The sequence below is a fragment of the Saimiri boliviensis genome, chromosome 1, assembly GCF_048565385.1.
Source record: "Saimiri boliviensis isolate mSaiBol1 chromosome 1, mSaiBol1.pri, whole genome shotgun sequence".
Lineage (NCBI taxonomy): Eukaryota > Metazoa > Chordata > Mammalia > Primates > Cebidae > Saimiri > Saimiri boliviensis.
The window spans coordinates 186,627,521-186,644,259 of record NC_133449.1 but is presented as its reverse complement, the minus strand read 5'-3'; the positions used below and the strand labels follow the sequence as shown (position 1 = coordinate 186,644,259).

Below are 16,739 nucleotides of genomic sequence, written 5' to 3'. Positions count from 1 at the left end.
CTAGTAGGCACTAACTTATTTCCAAAAGGCACATAACTTAGCATTTGAAGGGTTGTATATGAGGCTTACTGAGATATAACGACATCATCTTTTTAAAGTAGTTTTGGCTATTTTAGGCATATTTAAAATAGCCTAATAGAAAGCTAAAACTTAAACAGACGGCCAACCCTATCATAGATTGAGAGATACTTAGTGAGTGGTCTAAGTCACACAGCTACTCAGTGACAGAGATTTAATTTACACCAAAGATGTCTAACTCCTAATCCACTACTACTTACACTATAGCAGCAATAGATGGAAAAATCTTATTAAATCAGATAAACACAAATTCTCTGGCTCTCCCTTAACTTTAGGATCAAAAATGGCTATTATGAGTTTACTATAAGAGGCAGTTAATAACTGTTTTCTCCAAAATTCAAGCTATTTAAGAATTTAATCATTTGAAAAATCTATTCGCAGTAACTATATTCTTCAATGTCTATTCAGTAGGACATTTCCAGTGTACAAGTAAAATAAAAAATTCTCTTACCTTAATTTAGTGAATTCTATTTTGAAGTTAGATAGATTGCAATGACTTTGCATTGAAATTTTTTATATTCTATACACTACTGGTTCTTAACAAATCCACAATTTTTACTTATATCTCATGAAAGTTGTCATAGTCATTTTTTAGATGGTTGCAAAATGTAATACCTCAAAGATCTGTAAACAAACCAACAAAAGACCTTACCTTTTGGATTTGGTTTGGTGTCCTTATCATACTGTAAACTTTCCACTTCACTTTCTGTTGCATCATCTTTTGTTGGAGGTGACTGGTTGTGAGATGGAACAGGGGACACTCTTGGTGATTTTGGCCCAGTAAGTGTCTTCTCCTTTACAGGGGTTAAAACTTTCTTCTTTGAATGTTCTGGCTCATGTTCATTCTGGGTCTTTAATTCAATTAAAGACTAAAAACAATTTTTAAATAAAAGATAATTTGCAAAGAACTTTCCTTCACAATTAAGCAAAAAAAACTTGGCGTTGTTTTTAAAAACATAAGCTTCCTTTCCCAGTTTGGATATTCCTAGTCTATTTTTCTTCATAATTTGCAAATTTCCTTATAGTATCTAGGACCAGAAAAAGGAAGATGAACAGAGGAAATATGATATCCAGAGCTGAATACCAAAATGCATCCTAATGAGTAAGAAGGGATATTTGGGAAAAGAAGTCAGGAATAGGTGTCCCCGGGAATGGTTATTCCTACTAAGGCAGTACAATGGAGAACTACATTCCTGAAAAGAAAAAAGATGTCTAACATGACTTTCTTTCTGTCCTTTATTCCACTCCCCACTAAAAATATATGTATATATATCTTTTAAACACTCAGTGTTTGTATCTTTAATTCACAACCTGCATAAAGATCAGCTTTTTGAAAGAACAACATAAAGTCGATTCTGGGAAAAGACACAATAAAAAAAAAATACATAGTCAAATAAATGCTCATCTGTGTTATGAAAACTGACTAAAGACAGTATGAGGACTAAAAAGCACTAAGGAACCAAGGATTTTATTTTAGCTCAGGTTGCGTTAACCAAAAAGATGACAGCAATGCAGATTCCCAGGTCTAAAAATGTTCTCTTTTACTGGCGTTCCTCCTCTGCCTTAGTCATTAACTGAGTTGGTGGTGAGGGAGACCATGAGTGGGTTTCCACTGCACAAGAAGACTGTCCCAAAGGCTAAGAGGGCTCTGGGTAGGATCACTTACAAACTACAACAGAAGTTAGAACACTTTTCAGAAAGGAGGTTATCATATAGCACAGGCCACAAATTAAGAGTAATAAATATATCCTTATGAAGGTAATTCTTCTGAGGTTCAACTTTTTTAAGTAATCATGAGTGGGACTAGTGGAGCTGGGGGAATGGAAGGAGGGCCACTACTTGCCTGGGAGTCTATGCCTTCTCTCTGCAGAGCCACAGACACTCCGACAGTTGGGGCTAGCTCCACAGGAATAGGCGCAAGCTTCTGTTTGGCTCTGTTTGGAGGGTCAAGGGTAAAAGCACCCTCGACTGTGACTGGGCGCTGGTTGATTTCTGTACTGCCTTTTTTTAGTAATCCAGTTAAAGGTATTTCTGTACTGCCAAGTGACTGGTCTCCACAGCAGAGATGAATCTATTATGAAAGGGAAAATCAAAACAGGGCTTTATATTTTCTCCTTTCTCCTAAATATCATAAACTTAATAAGAAGTTATAAAATGATTCACAGAAAGAAAATATAATGCAGATTATACCTCATTGACCTGAAGTGACTAAGTAAGGAATTCTCACACATAACAGTTAAAACTGGTGATAAAACACAAATTTTACTAAAAACTCAATAATAGCTATTACCTTTTTCATTTCTTCTTTCAGTATTACATAATCATATGTTATTGCTTTTTCTGTCTCTTTGGTGAGCTACTTTAATATTTCACTATGGAAAATGTATAACGAAATAACTAATGCATGAATTTAAACAAAAAACAAATACCTCAACATTTTTCTATTTCCATTTTATCATTAATTTAAACATAGTTTTAAAAAACAAGTCAGTGGATCAATCCTGACTTGGAATTTAAAAACCTCAAATAGTTTTTATTCATCCATAAGATACCTTGAGTATTTATTTCTCTTTTCTTGCTTTTCAGACCTCATATTAAAAAGAGTGCTTAACAGTAAGTAAAGGAATATCTCTGGAGTGGAATATACTGTTAATCACTGATAGCTAATTAAAAGTTCAATATTACCACCTTTTGACAAGTACAAAAAAAAAAAAACTGTTCTAGATAAATGTTATATAACTTATTTTGGCTCACTATATTGAAGCCTTAGCAAACTTTGCATTTTAATAAATAATAAATACACAATCATGCTATAAAATATATTTAGCTCTAATATCATTAGTGAAAGAGTTAAGAGACAGCTGGCCACAGTGGCTTATGCCAGTAATCCAACTCTTTGGGAGGCCGAAGCAGGCAGATCACGAGGTCAGGAGATCCGAGACCATCCTGGCTAACATGGTAAAACCCCGTCTCGACTAAAAGTACAAAAAAAATTAGCTGGGCGTTGTGGCATGTGCCTGTAGTCCCAGTTACTTGGGAGGCTGAGGCAACAGAATCGCTTAAACCCAGGAGGCGGAGGTTGCAGTGAGCCGAGATCACACCACTGCACTCCAGCTTGGATGTCAGAGATAGACTCCATCTAAAAAAAAAAAAGAGACCTGTAACTTAGTCTCAAAATTATTATATTAAGGTGTAATATATTAAGGTGTAATATATTAAGGTGTAATTTCTATGGGCTGGAGAAAAAGTACTTTTATCATGTAAGTGTCCTTCATTAGAAACTAATAAATAAATCAACACTTTTGGTAAGGACTGATATGTTAGATACAAAATAAAATTCAAACTGCTTTTTTCTGCCTGTCGTCATTTTACACAGACTTCAGTTCTCTAAATATCTTGGGTTTAGGAGAACCATCTCTGAAATTTATTTCTACTAAAATTTCCTAATGTTTCTTCTCACCTCTTGTCCATTACTTTATTTTAAACAAATGAATATCTAACCCTATATACTACCACCCTATTTCTGTTTTATCAAAAGGAAGTGTCGAAAAAGAAGAGTAAGATTTAGTAGGTAAGGTTAACTTATCTTTTTTATGAGACAGAGTCTTGCCCTGCTGCCTTGGCTGGAATACAGTAGGGTGATCATAGCTGACGGCAGCCTCCAACTCCTGGACTCAAGTTATCCTTCCACCTCAGCCTCCCGAGTAGCTAAGATTACAGGCACACACCACCATTATCTAAATATTTTCTTTTTTGTAGAGACATGGTCTTGTTATGTTACCCAGGCCAGTCTTGAACTCTTGGCCTCAAGTGATCCTCCCATTTTGGCCTCTCAAAGTGCTGGGATTATAGGAATGAGCTACCATGCTCAGCCACTGTTTGCTTTTAAATGGAGTCCAATTTAAAAAGAGTTCATAAAAAAATACTCAACTCAAGGGCAGACTTTAGAAAGCTGTCTTACCTTGTTGCTTTTAAAAACAGTAAGGCATATATATTTTGTAATTGAGACTATGATGTGTGTGCCTACACCTAATATCTCCACTAACAGTAATAAAACCTTGCCTATGCCCACAGCTCTAGGGTCCAGGAATAATTTTTTATTGCAAAGGACTGATAACTGATATACCTCTTTTCTCAATTACTGGGATGAGAGGTGTTACCTCATAAAATTCTGAAGTAACTGTAATGCCAATGACTTCATGACTCAGGGTAGTACCTAAAAAAATTAGAAGATGTGGCAGAAAGATAACCCCTACTACTGAAACAGAATTAAGTTTAGGTACTAAACTCTAGTTTAGTTTAGGTACTAAATTAACGCTTAAAAGACCACCTCCAGTTAAAAACGTTTGCTGCAGTACTTACCTGTAGTTTAGACTGAAGAGCCAGGTAAACACGAAGAACTTCTACACTGCTACGGATGCGAACCGATGCCCTCTCTGGCTCAAAGTTAGGGTTGATCAAATCATCGAAGGGTTCATTTGTAACATCATTTCCCAGTAAAGAGTAGTAAAAAAAAAACTCAGGCTGTCTTTCTGGAAGTTTCATGGTACATGGAATTAACTAAACATTTCAGGAAAAAGAAAACAGTATTACTTTCTAAACCACTAAACATGCTTGTGCATCTATTGCACTCCCAAAATATTTGCTAAAATGTTGATTTATTTGATGTCTTAAAATTAGTCCCTCAAATGTCTAAATTTCTGCCAAATTACTATTAAATTACTAATTTAATTTTTTAAAGGGTTGTCTTAGAAAAGCAGAGTCTAAAAGACTTTATAGATTTATGCTGTTTTAAAGTTTCATTGCATTCAACTGGTCCATGAAAGAATATGTGAAAGTTCTAACTAGAAGAAAGAGGTTAAGTATTTCAAACCGAGCTTTCCTTATTTTCACATATTTTATTTCATCTTATCCTTACTCAGCCATCAGAGGTTCTATGTTATAAATGAGAAAAGGTTTAAAAAAATTTAATGTAGGCTATTTAATATATAACATCTTAGTTAAAGTCTCCGATAAAGCTTTTGGCTATTCTGTCAAAATTTAGAGGCCTACGAATTAACACCAAAAAAAGCCTTTTGTACTATCAGCATTACTTTTCAGAGGTGGTAGTTTCATGGCTACATATGACTAAGAGATGGGATTCCTCTCCTACAAAACATAAAATATCTTCTAACAGACCCCTAATGTTCACTAGCATATTGTTAAACAATAAGCTATAAACATTTAATGTGTTCATCAATAGGGGATGGCTTAAATATTATTATCATACACCATGGCTGCTAAATAATGACATACTAATTGAAAGTTATCTAAGACAGCAGTCCCTAACCATTTTGGTACCAAGGACTGGTTTCATGGAAGACAATTTTTCCACAAACAGGAGGGTGTAGGGGGAACAGTTATAGGAGGAAACAGTTCTACCTCAGATTATTAGGCATTAGATTCTCATAAGGAGCATGCAACCTAGATCCCTTTGTGCTCCTATGAAAATCTAATGCTGCCACTGATCTGACAGGAGGCAGAGCTCAGGGGATAAAACTTGCTTCCCTGCTGCTCACCTCCTGCTATGTAGCCTGGTTCCTAACAGGCCACAAACCTGTACCAGTCCACAGCCTGAGGGTTGGGGATCCCTGCTCTAAGATACTGCTGGTTTAAAAAAATTTCCAAATAGTTTATATAGTTTGTGAAAATAAAAGTAGTAACCACTTAGATTACAATAGCACAATAACAGACACATAATAAATGTAAGTTATTTTAATCCCACACTGTAAAATGTATTCATGTTTAAGTGAGTACATTTTAATCATGTGGACGTATATACACCTATGCACTTAGAATTGTTACGATCACAGATTCTGGAGTCAGATTCCAAACCCCACTCTGGTTCAGTAACTTACTGTAAAGCTTTAGAAAAATTACTTAATCACTGTGTGTATCCACTTGTTTTAGGGTTGTTGGTAGTATTAAAAGAGATATAGTCGCGGCTACAACAATGCCTAGCACACAGTGAGCTGTTAAGTGAAAATGGAAAATACCTGGGGAAAAACACACTATCCATAAGAGTGATTATTCTGGAAAAGTTTAGAAAAGATTTTCATTTTCTTTCACTTTCTTTCATAATCACAAAGCAATAAAAATATTAAGAAATAAAGACCCTTATATATTTCACAGTATATTTAATTCTAAGTTATTTCCATTATGGAAAGAAATTCTCTTAAAAATTCTTTATTATCCTGATATTTCAAGACTATATTTTTTTCTGACTCTTAACTTTCATATTTAAGAAAAGAAGGAAGCAAGATTATCACTAGCCAGTCTTCCATCTCCAAACTTAATCCTCCATTCTGCTAAAACTTTATAGTAACATGTGCTTAAGTCATTGATTTGCATCTGAAAAGTTTTGTAAATTTGTTTATTACTAGCTGCTTTCTCACACTGCCTTTGAATAAGTTTAGAGGAAAAAATTAAACAGCTAGTTTCATCCCAAACATAAAGAATACAATTATTAAGCAGCAACACCCCACCACCCATACTCTCCTGCCCCAAGTCCCTGGAAATCACAAATCTGCTCGTAGGAACTTTTGTCTATTGTGGATATTTCATATAAATGGAACCATACAATGCGTCACTTAGCATGTTTCCAACATTCCTTTATGCTGCTCCAAGTATCAGTACTTCATTCCTTTTTTTTTTCTTGAACTGCTGGGACTCAAGGGATCGTCTTGCCTCAGGCTCCTGAGCAGCTGGGATTACAGGTGTGTGCCACAACCACCCACAGGTAGTAGTACTTTGATAGCTAAATTGCATTTAATTGTGTAGATATATCAAAGTTTGTTTATCCATTCATCTGGGCATCTGTTTTCACCTTTTCACAGTCAAAAGTTTTCACCTTTTAGCTACCATGAATAGTATTGTTATAAATACTCACATACAAATTTTTATTTGAACACCTGTTTTCAATACTCTTGGGTATAGACCTAGGAGTAGTATTGCTGGTCATGGGGTAATTCTGTTTAACATTCTGAGGAATCTATCTGGCTTAATTTTTTTACAGAGATAGCAAGCAGTTTGCCAGACATTAACTTGTGTTGTTGTTTTTTTTAACTAAACTGAAATAGTAATTTGTCCCAGTAAGTTACCTGTATTATCAAGAACTGTATTATACTGTTTTTTAAGAGTTACGGACTCAATAGGTCAATTATCCACAGGAAACTTTATCATACAAATGTAGCTTCTCACAAATTATATGGTAGGCACCTTACTAATATTACCTCATTCCTCATGCACAACTGAAAAGATAGTACTATCACCACTATATAACTATAAAATCAAGCCTCAAAAAGATTAAGTAACTTGCCTAAGTTGAAGGAGCTGGTAAATACTGCGAATGAGATTCCAACTCAAATCTATCTTTTCCAAACTCATTAAGAGGCAAGAGAGCATTATATGGGAAAAAGAGAATATTAATACTGATCACATGGTCAGATATACTTGGGGCATTAACTAGCTGTAAGATCTTCCCAAGACTTGGTTTCCTCATCTCTAAAATGAAAATAACTCAAGATTGTGGTAGGATTAAATACAAAATATGCAGAGTGGTGGCACAGTGTCTGCTATACAGAGCATTACACAGTAATTAATCAATAAATAGGAACAATTATGCCTTCCTAAGGAGGATAAAAATGTTAAAACAGTGATTTAAAATTCAGCCAGGAATGGTGGCTCAGGCCTGTCATCCCAGCACTTTGGGATGCCAAGGTGGGAGGATCACCTGAGGTCAGGAGTTCAAGACCAGCCTGGCCAACATGGTGAAACCTCCGTCTCCACTAAAAATACAAAAACTAGCCAGGCATGATGGCAGGCACCTGTAATCGCAGCTATTCAGGAGGCTGAGGCAGAAGAATCCCTTGAATTGGGGAGGTGGACGCTGCAGTGAGCCGAGATTGCACCACTGCACTCCAGCCTGGGGGACAAGAGTGAGACTCCATCTCAAAAAAATAAAATTAAAAAATAAAACGCTTTGCAAATGTGTTAACAACACAGTAAAAATACAGTACATTCCTAATGATCTGGCATGTGGACAAGAGTGTTCTGATGCGGTTAATAAATAAAAAGACAATAGATACCTGGCTTTCCCTGCAACTAGAGTGGCATATTAAGCTATAACAATCCACAAGCAGAGCTTTAAGAAGAGAAGAAAAATAAAGAAACTGATACAAAGGCAAAAGTACATATGTACCAATGAGGAAATTACAGTACCAAACTAGGAGAGAAAGAGTAAATGCTCAAAGAACACAAAGTTCTTTACATAGTGGGCATGAATTCAGTGTGACAAAGTAAACACATTCCTGAGAAAAATCTTTACCTGATGTACCTTGCAAGTCAAATAATAATGTGGCCACTAATTGCATATTTCATTTGTGAATGTGGATTATATGGACATTTTGTTCCTTTAAGAAAGTAAATAAGGCCAAGCATGGTGGCTCACACCTGTAATCCCAGAACCTTGCGAGGCTGAGGCAGGAGGATCATTTGAGGCTAGGAGTTCGAGACCAGCCTGAGCAGCATAGAGAAACCCTGTTTCTTTAAAAAATTGAAAAATTAGGTGGGTGTGATGGCACATGCCTGTAATCCCAGATGCTCAGGAGCCTGAGGCAGAAGGATCAATTGACTCTTGGAGCTCAAGGCTACAGTGAGCTATGATCATGCCAAGGCATTTCAGCCTGGGCGACAAAGACTTGTCTCTTAGGGAAAAAAGCGGGGACGGGAATAATCTGATAAAAATTTTACAGTAACAAACCATATTATCTATTTTTATAAGTATTAACTATTTCCACTACTATAGAACAACATAATGTCAAGAAAAGTAGACTTGTAAAACCAAGTTGACTGCAGAGGAGGGAAAGAAAAAGGGAAGTGGACTTGAGAAAGGCAATGGAATAACAGCTACTCTTGGGCTGAGCCACTGTTGGGAAGGCAATCTACCATGAGCCCTGAGCATCCCTGCACATTCTTACAGAGTATGCCAAGACTGCAATGCCCGAACCACTGTTTTACTCAGCCCATTTCCCAGGGTTGTTTAAGCAACTTGAGACATAAGGTAATGTGTCTTCCTGGACAAAGACCAGGCCTGCTTACTGCTTATAATAAAAGTAGTAGGTTCCTCAAATTCAGTTTCCTCAGCTATGATAAAACCCACCAATGTGCAAAGCAACGACCTGGGACCCTCTGTGTAGTCCCCATGGGACTTGGAGTAAGGGGAACTGAAGGAAATATACCAATATTCATATTCTTGCTGTGCTGAGGGTAATAAATTCCTTTGTTTCTGATCCAGAACCTGTGTATTCTGCTAGCATCCATGATAGCAACACCTTAATTTGTTAGTTTATAAACAAGGTAAAATAGAACCCCAAACACTATAGGCATTAAGTATTACTGGAAGAAAATATTTCTTACATTGGAAGTTTCTCCAAAAAGTAAATTATTCACAAATCTAAAAATCCTTTCATGTCAGTCCTTACAATGCCACACAGTACAATGTAAAATAATGTTAACTGATGGTCATTCTCCTAAATCCTGATAGATTTAATTTATTCTCTTACAATCAAGATAATCAAAATCTATTCTTTTTCTAAATTAAAAAGTTTTCTTTCTAGTATAAAAGAAAACTGTTATGAAGTCATTTTTCAAAAGTTAAAAAAAAAAAAAGGTCTACTTGTAAATCTTTCTAATACCTGGAAGGTAAAATGTTTTACGTAATGTTTTCAAATTCTTCATTAGTCACCAATCTCATGGAAAGTCTCACCTGTTCCAACTGGGTGGCAAATGCTATGGTCACTGACATAATGAAGGAGTCAGTGCAATATTCTGCTGGTCCAATCTGATGGTAGCCTCCCTCTTCATTCAGCACTGCCACAATGTCCCTGGGGTCAAGTCCAGCCAGGATGGCAGGTACTTTACAGAGAAAAACAAAATAAAACTACATTGTAGTTTGTCATAAACCATTATAAGATTTTTTAAACAGATTATATTTTTCAATTTGCTTGGTGATTTTCAGTTAACACCTAATAAGGTTTCCTTTACATTCTTACATATTCACCAAAGTAACCTTACTTAACCAGCATTTTCTTTTCTGTACATAAAAGTGAAATTCTGAAGCAACATTTTTAAAACCTTAAGGTAACAAACCACATAGAAAAGGCATCTAACATAGGTTTTACAGTGAATCTAAACTAGAAAGTGAATAAGCTAGATGTGGCTAAGAAGAAAAGAGTGAACAGAGAATGGGGGAGGTAAAAAGAAGTTATAGACAGAAAGAACAGTATGTACAAGAACACAGAGGCAAGCAAGAGAAAGCATGTGTTGAGAAAACTGAAACAGGCATAGAGTGCCAGATCACAGAGTGAGAACCGACATACAGAAGAAGGTGGGACTGGAGAGATAAGCAGAGGCCATATCATACTGCCTTTCTGTATGCTATCCAGAAACATTTTAGGATAGTTTTCTAGTAAGAGAAAATGATAAAGAAAAATTGGAGAAGAAAACTGACATAATCAAATAGGCTTCAGTATGAGAAGACTGAAGAGGGACAGGGATTTTTAAATTGATTTTAAAAATAAAAAACATACACAACTAAAATAATAGATAATATCCAATGTCAAGGAGAATGCAGGAAAGTGAGTGCTCTCAGCATTGGCAGGTATACACTAGCATAACCTATTCGAGGGTGATGTATCAGGGCCTACCAGAATTTTACACGTGCATACCCTATAAACAAGCAATCCTTCTTCTAGGAGTTAATCCTAAAGAGTTGCACTTACAGTAGCAGTGGCTAAAAACAGTATGATTAAGAGCACAGATATCGGAGTCACAGAGAGTAAGGGTCCAATCCCAGTTCTGTCCTTCACTTGTCATACAGGGAAACTAAATCCATCTCTCTTAGTCTTTTTTTCTAAAAAGCTTTTATAGAGTTGTTGAAAGATCAAATTAAATAATGAAAGCAAAGCATTTAGCACAGCTTCCGACCCATTAATCACTTCAATAAAGGTAGCCATTATATAGTAAGGCCAATAGAGCTTAGAAGTTAAAATAACTATGACATGTTCTCCCTGACACAGAAGGGAGTTACAAACAGGGTGAAGGTGAAAATAGAATAAATCTTTAGTGTTGGAATGGAATTGAAGGTGTCAATCTGGATTGACTATATATATACTGAAGTGTCAATCTAGATCTATATATAGAACAGCATCAATTCAGATATTGAATATGAATTCAATATATATCTAGAACAACATCAATTTAGGTATCATATATATATATTTTGTTTGTTTGTTTGTTTTTGTTTTGGTTTTTTTTTAGACAGAATCTTGCTCTGTCACCCAGGTTGGAGTGGATTTCAGCTCACTGCAACCTCCACCCCGCAGGTTCAAGCGATCTTCCTGCCTCATCTCCTGAGTAGCTGGGATTACAGACTTGTGCCACCAAGCCAGGCTAATTTTTGTATTTTTCGTAGAGACACGGTTTCACCATGTCGGCCAGGCCAGTCTCAAACGCCTGGCCTCAAGTGATCCACCTGCGTCGGCCTCCCAAAGTGCTGGGATTACAGGCGTGAGCCACCGTGCCTGGCCCTGTTCAATGTATATTGATAAATATAAGCAAAATGGTGTATATGTGCTATGATTTCAATGTGTCCCCTCCAAAACTCCCATGTTGAAATTTAATGGCTAATGTGATGGTATTACAAGATAAGGTCTTAAACAGGTGATTAGGTCATGAGAGCTCCTCCCTAATAAATGAGATCAGGTGCCTTTATGAAAGGGCTTGGTGGAGAGAGTTCCTCTCTTGCTCTTCAGCCTTCCAATATGTGCATACCCTATAAACAAGATTCAGGACAAAGTCCCTCACCAGATGCCAGTGCCTTGATTCCCAGCCTCCAGTACTGCGAGAAATAAATGTCTGTTCTTTATAAATTACCCAGTCTGTAGTACTCTATTACTGCAGCACAACACAGGTAAGACAATATGTATATATACAAATGTGTGTATGTATTTATGCATGTGTGTACACACATATGCACATATTCCCTCACTTTGTCTACTGAAAGGGTCTGGGAGCAGTGACACCACAATATCAGCTAACATACCTAGCACCTAGATCTTGACTTCTAAACATCATTCTTTACTAAAAGGAAGCAGGGCTCCTTAGAGAAATGGCTCAATCCAGGGCTGAGACAGGGCAAGCACAAGATGAGCTTGGAACACCTTCCTGTACCAGAAAATATTTTTTTAAAAGCTCAAAAAATCATGGAAACATTCAAAAGGAAACAAAAGCAATCTGAAGTGGCTGCCCAAATCTGGGACAAATAATTAAGGGTAGTTAAATACTGTAAAACACTAAATAAAAAGAGAAAACTATAAATTCAGACTGATATAAATAAATGAATAAATTGAAGGTCTAATGAGAAATGGAATATATTCATGATTTCACATTTCTGTCCCATAAAAGAGCTATTAATTACAAAGGAAAAAAACAGTGAGAACACTAACACACAACAGTTTAATTAAGCAATCAAAGTGAGCATCATCAGTAATGGGACAAATGAAAATCGTGCAACACCTGATGCAATGGGAAGAATGTGGCATCTCTTCTGGGATATTTCTGCCAAATGTGCATAAGCTACATCTAAAAATCAGACAAACTCAAGTCATGAAACATTCTACAAATTAAGTGGCCTGCAGTCTTCAAAATTTCAAGTTCATGGAAAGATCAAGGAACTATTTCAGAATACACAGATACAACAATTAAATGTAACATCTAATTCTAAGATAAATGCTTTTCCTATAAAGTAAATTATTGGGAAAAGACAACTGGTAAAACAAAACTGGAACAAAATTAGGTGGTAGTAATAGATCAATGTTTCATTAATGTAGTGAGGTTACATGTGTTAATATATTGAAATAAACTTCTCAGTTCTGATGGATATATCACGGTTATGTAGGAGAATGCTCTAATAAACACTCCAAATATTCAGGTACATTAGGTAGCAAATTCCTCTCAAATAGTTCAGGGAAAAATATTCTTCTTCATAACGTATTTCCAACTTTTGGGGAAGAGGGAGATTATTTCACAACAGAAAAAAATTCTTAGATTTTTTTTTTTTCACTGAGGGAAAAACTAATAAAAGCTCAAGAATCTGACTTCCAAGTTTGTATCCTGACTTCACTACTTACAATTTATGCCATTTTGGCAAACAGATCACTGAAATTCAATTTGCCCATCTCGGGTTTATGGTTGAAAACACTTATATACTGCCAAAGACGCATAAGCTACATCTAAAGATGTCCAGGAGGCAAGTGATATTTGGGTCCAAAGACCTAAGTTGGGGTCTTTGGCACAGAAGAGTATGACTGATGCCTGGTAAATAAATAAGATTGCATTTGAAGAGTGCGTACAGAATGAGAAGATTTCTTTAATATATAAAGGTTGGGAAAGGAAGAAAAGGCTAAAAGGAAATTAAGAAGTACTGGTAAGAGAAGTTGAGGAAAAGCAGTTATTGTTAAAATACTGAACTACAATTTCTATCTTCTCAATTCAAAAGGTAATTCTCAACTCAGAATTAAACTTTTAGGACAATATAACTATTTATAAATTCACTGAACTAAGAATATATGTGTCACATATGTTCATCATGGCACTGTTTACAATAGCAAAGACCTGGAACCAACCCAAATGCCCATCAATAATAGACTGAGTGGACAAGGAAAATGTGGCACATATACACCATCCAATACTATGCAGCCATAAAAAATGATGAGTTTGTGTCCTTTGTAGGGACATGGATGAATCTGGAAACCATCATTCTCAGCAAATTGACCCAAGAACAGAAAATCAAACACCACATGTTCTCACTCATAGGCGGGTGTTGAACAATGAGAACATGTGGACACAGGGAGGGGAGCATCACACACTGGGGTCTGTTGTGGGGGTGCTAAGGGAGGGAGAGCCAGGGGGCGGGGAGGTCAGGGAAGGATAACAGGGGGAGAAATGCTAGATGTAGGTGATGGGGGGATGGAGGCAGCAAATCACATTACCATGTGTGTACGTACCTATGCAACAATTCTGCATCATCTGCACATGTACCCCAGAACCTATAGTACAATTTAAAAAAAAAAGGAATATATGTGCCAATATAAACAGCACTATTAATGTTAATTTTCCATGTACATACATCTAGGACATTCCATGCAACATGATTGAATTATAGCAGAATACCAATTGTATAATTTCAATTTCACTATTAGTTTCTCTCACTTCCAGAAGACACTTAGCTTCTTCCTCTACAGAAAAAGTTTACACAACAGATGTAATCACAAAATAGTAGACTAGGAAAGAACTTTACAGACTATCTCATCCAATTCCATCATTTTACCTAAAAGAAAATACAGACTGTAAAACACTTAGGAAGAAATATGCAGTCTGGCACATAAAAGCTTAGAAATCTTCACTTGGCCCTAATAGCAAATAAAAAGCTGAACAAACTAAAAATTAACAACTCTCCATAGATCTGTCAGAAAAGTGAGGTCTCAGGAAAACTGCTGCTCCCCAAAACCAGGGAAACAGACAGGGAGCTACAGAGAATCACAATTTTGGAACAGAAAGAACCAATGCAGGAAGTAGGAAAACCTAAACTGAGATGAACTGCTGGTAGCTTCGTGTGAACCAGCCTAAGAAATAAAAACTCCAGGGTAACCCAGTCACAAGGGGGCCCCACACTTTCGTGAGTTTTACCTCCAGGAGCTCTACCAGGTCCTCACAGTGAATATCAGAGAAAAGTTCCCTCATGCTTCTGGCATAGGGAAGAGAAAAGAAACCATTCTGAAACATGACAGAGAATTCTGTTCTTGTTAACAAGTCCCACCCTCGAGAGAAACTATTTGCCAGAGCCTAACCTGTTCAGGTTCTATCAGAGCCTAACTGACCTCAGAGAAGAGAAATACTCAACTCCAGCTGCCTCTAGTCTTCCATGCGAGGGAAGGGAATTCACAACTCCAGTCCCTCCAGGCACTCTGCCCCATCTAAGGGGAGAAAAAACTGACAAGCAATGGTGAAGTTCAAACGCAAGGGACACAGGCTCAGTAAACAACTGAGACCTAACCATAAGGCTACAGAATGCTTCCTCTTCCCCACTCCTGACCACTACATTACTAAGGCCTATTTACAGCAGTTCCTTTTGCCCCATACATCATGTCTGGTTTGCAACAAAAAATTGCAAGGTATACTAAAAGGGAAAAAAAAAAAACAGTTTGAAGAGACTAAATAAGCATCAGAGCGAAAGTCAGATATGGCAGGAATGTTGGAATTACCAAAACAGAAAATTTTTTTTAACTATGATTAATATGCCTTATAAAGTTTTAATGGAAAAAGTAGACAGCATACAATAACAGAGAGATAATAGCAGCGGAGAGATGGAAAGTGTAAGAAAAAATAAGAAATGCTAGAGACAAACAATATAACAGAAATGAATGACTATGAGAATTGGTTTTTTAGTAGATGGGACACAGGCTGAGGAAAGAGTCTTTGAGCTTGATGTGACAATAGGAATTTCCAAAACTGGAAAGCGAAGAGAAAAAAGCCTAGGGGAGGAGGAAGAAAAAAAGGACAGAACAGAACATCTCAGAACTGTGACATAATTAAAAATGGTGTGATAAACACAGACTGGGGGATACCAGAAGGAAAAAGGGAGAAAGGAACAGAGCAGTATTTCAAGCAATAATTACTGAGATTCAGAAAGCTCAGAGAACACTGAGCTGGATAAATGCCAAAAAAACTTGCTGTTAGGCATCCCATATTAAAACATCAGAATATCAAAGGTAAAGAAAAAATACTGAAAGAAGCCAAACAGGAAAAAAAAAAAAATCATGGCTCTAGGGGACCAAAGACAGAATTCCATCCAACTTCTCGGAAGGCATGCAAGCAAGAAGCATAAAGTATTGAAAACACTCAGGAAACAAAACCCACCGCTGTAAAATTCTGTGCCCAGTGAAATGATTCTTCAAAAGTGAAGGAGAAACAAAAACTCTCAGACAAATAAAAATTGAGGGCATTTGTTGCCAGTAGACCTGAGTGCAAGAAATATTAGAAAGTTCTTCACAGACAAGAAAAATGACATGGGTCGCAAGCTCACATATACACAAAGAAATAAACATCAGAGAATAAATGAAAAATAAAAACTTTAAATTGATCTAACAGATAAAAGGTTCTTCAATTACGTGTCTGTGTGCACATGTGTGTATTGTATGTATGTGCTCCTGTATAACTAAAATGAAAGCAATAATACAAGGAACAGGAAGGATTAGTAATATTTTATTTTAAAATACCTACAACAACCTATGAAGCAGTAAAATTTTATTTGAAAGTGGACCTCCAAAGTAAAAGCAGTATAATACCATTATTTGAAATTTGTAAATGTATAGTGCAAACTCTAGGGCAACCACTAAAAAGGTTAAAAAAATTAAAATTAAAAAAAAAAACAGAAAACAAAAAAGTATAATTGATATGCAAGAAGGAGAACGTTAAAACTGAAACCACAAATGTGGGAAAAGAGTAGCAAACAAAAACACGAATAAGGAATATCCAGCTCAGTGTTCTGAGAAACACTATAA

The 16,739-nt window shown here is 36.4% G+C and overlaps 1 protein-coding gene across 5 annotated transcripts in view; it reads right to left on the bottom strand.

Moving 5' to 3' along the window:
* CEP120 (centrosomal protein 120) overlaps positions 1-16,739 on the bottom strand; it is an 81,320-nt gene that overhangs the window by 49,475 nt on the left and 15,106 nt on the right. For 3 of the 5 annotated variants that reach the window (XM_074382102.1, XM_074382107.1, XM_074382100.1), the window contains 5 exons: positions 14,184-14,225; positions 9,884-10,032; positions 4,441-4,638; positions 1,922-2,149; positions 731-947 (listed from right to left, as the gene is read on the bottom strand). In XM_074382102.1, coding sequence (XP_074238203.1) covers positions 731-947; positions 1,922-2,149; positions 4,441-4,638; positions 9,884-10,032; positions 14,184-14,225 — 834 coding nt within the window. The remainder of the gene's footprint in view (positions 1-730; positions 948-1,921; positions 2,150-4,440; positions 4,639-9,883; positions 10,033-14,183; positions 14,226-16,739) is intronic. The other 2 variants (XM_074382108.1, XM_010339406.3) reach the window with 1 other exon arrangement.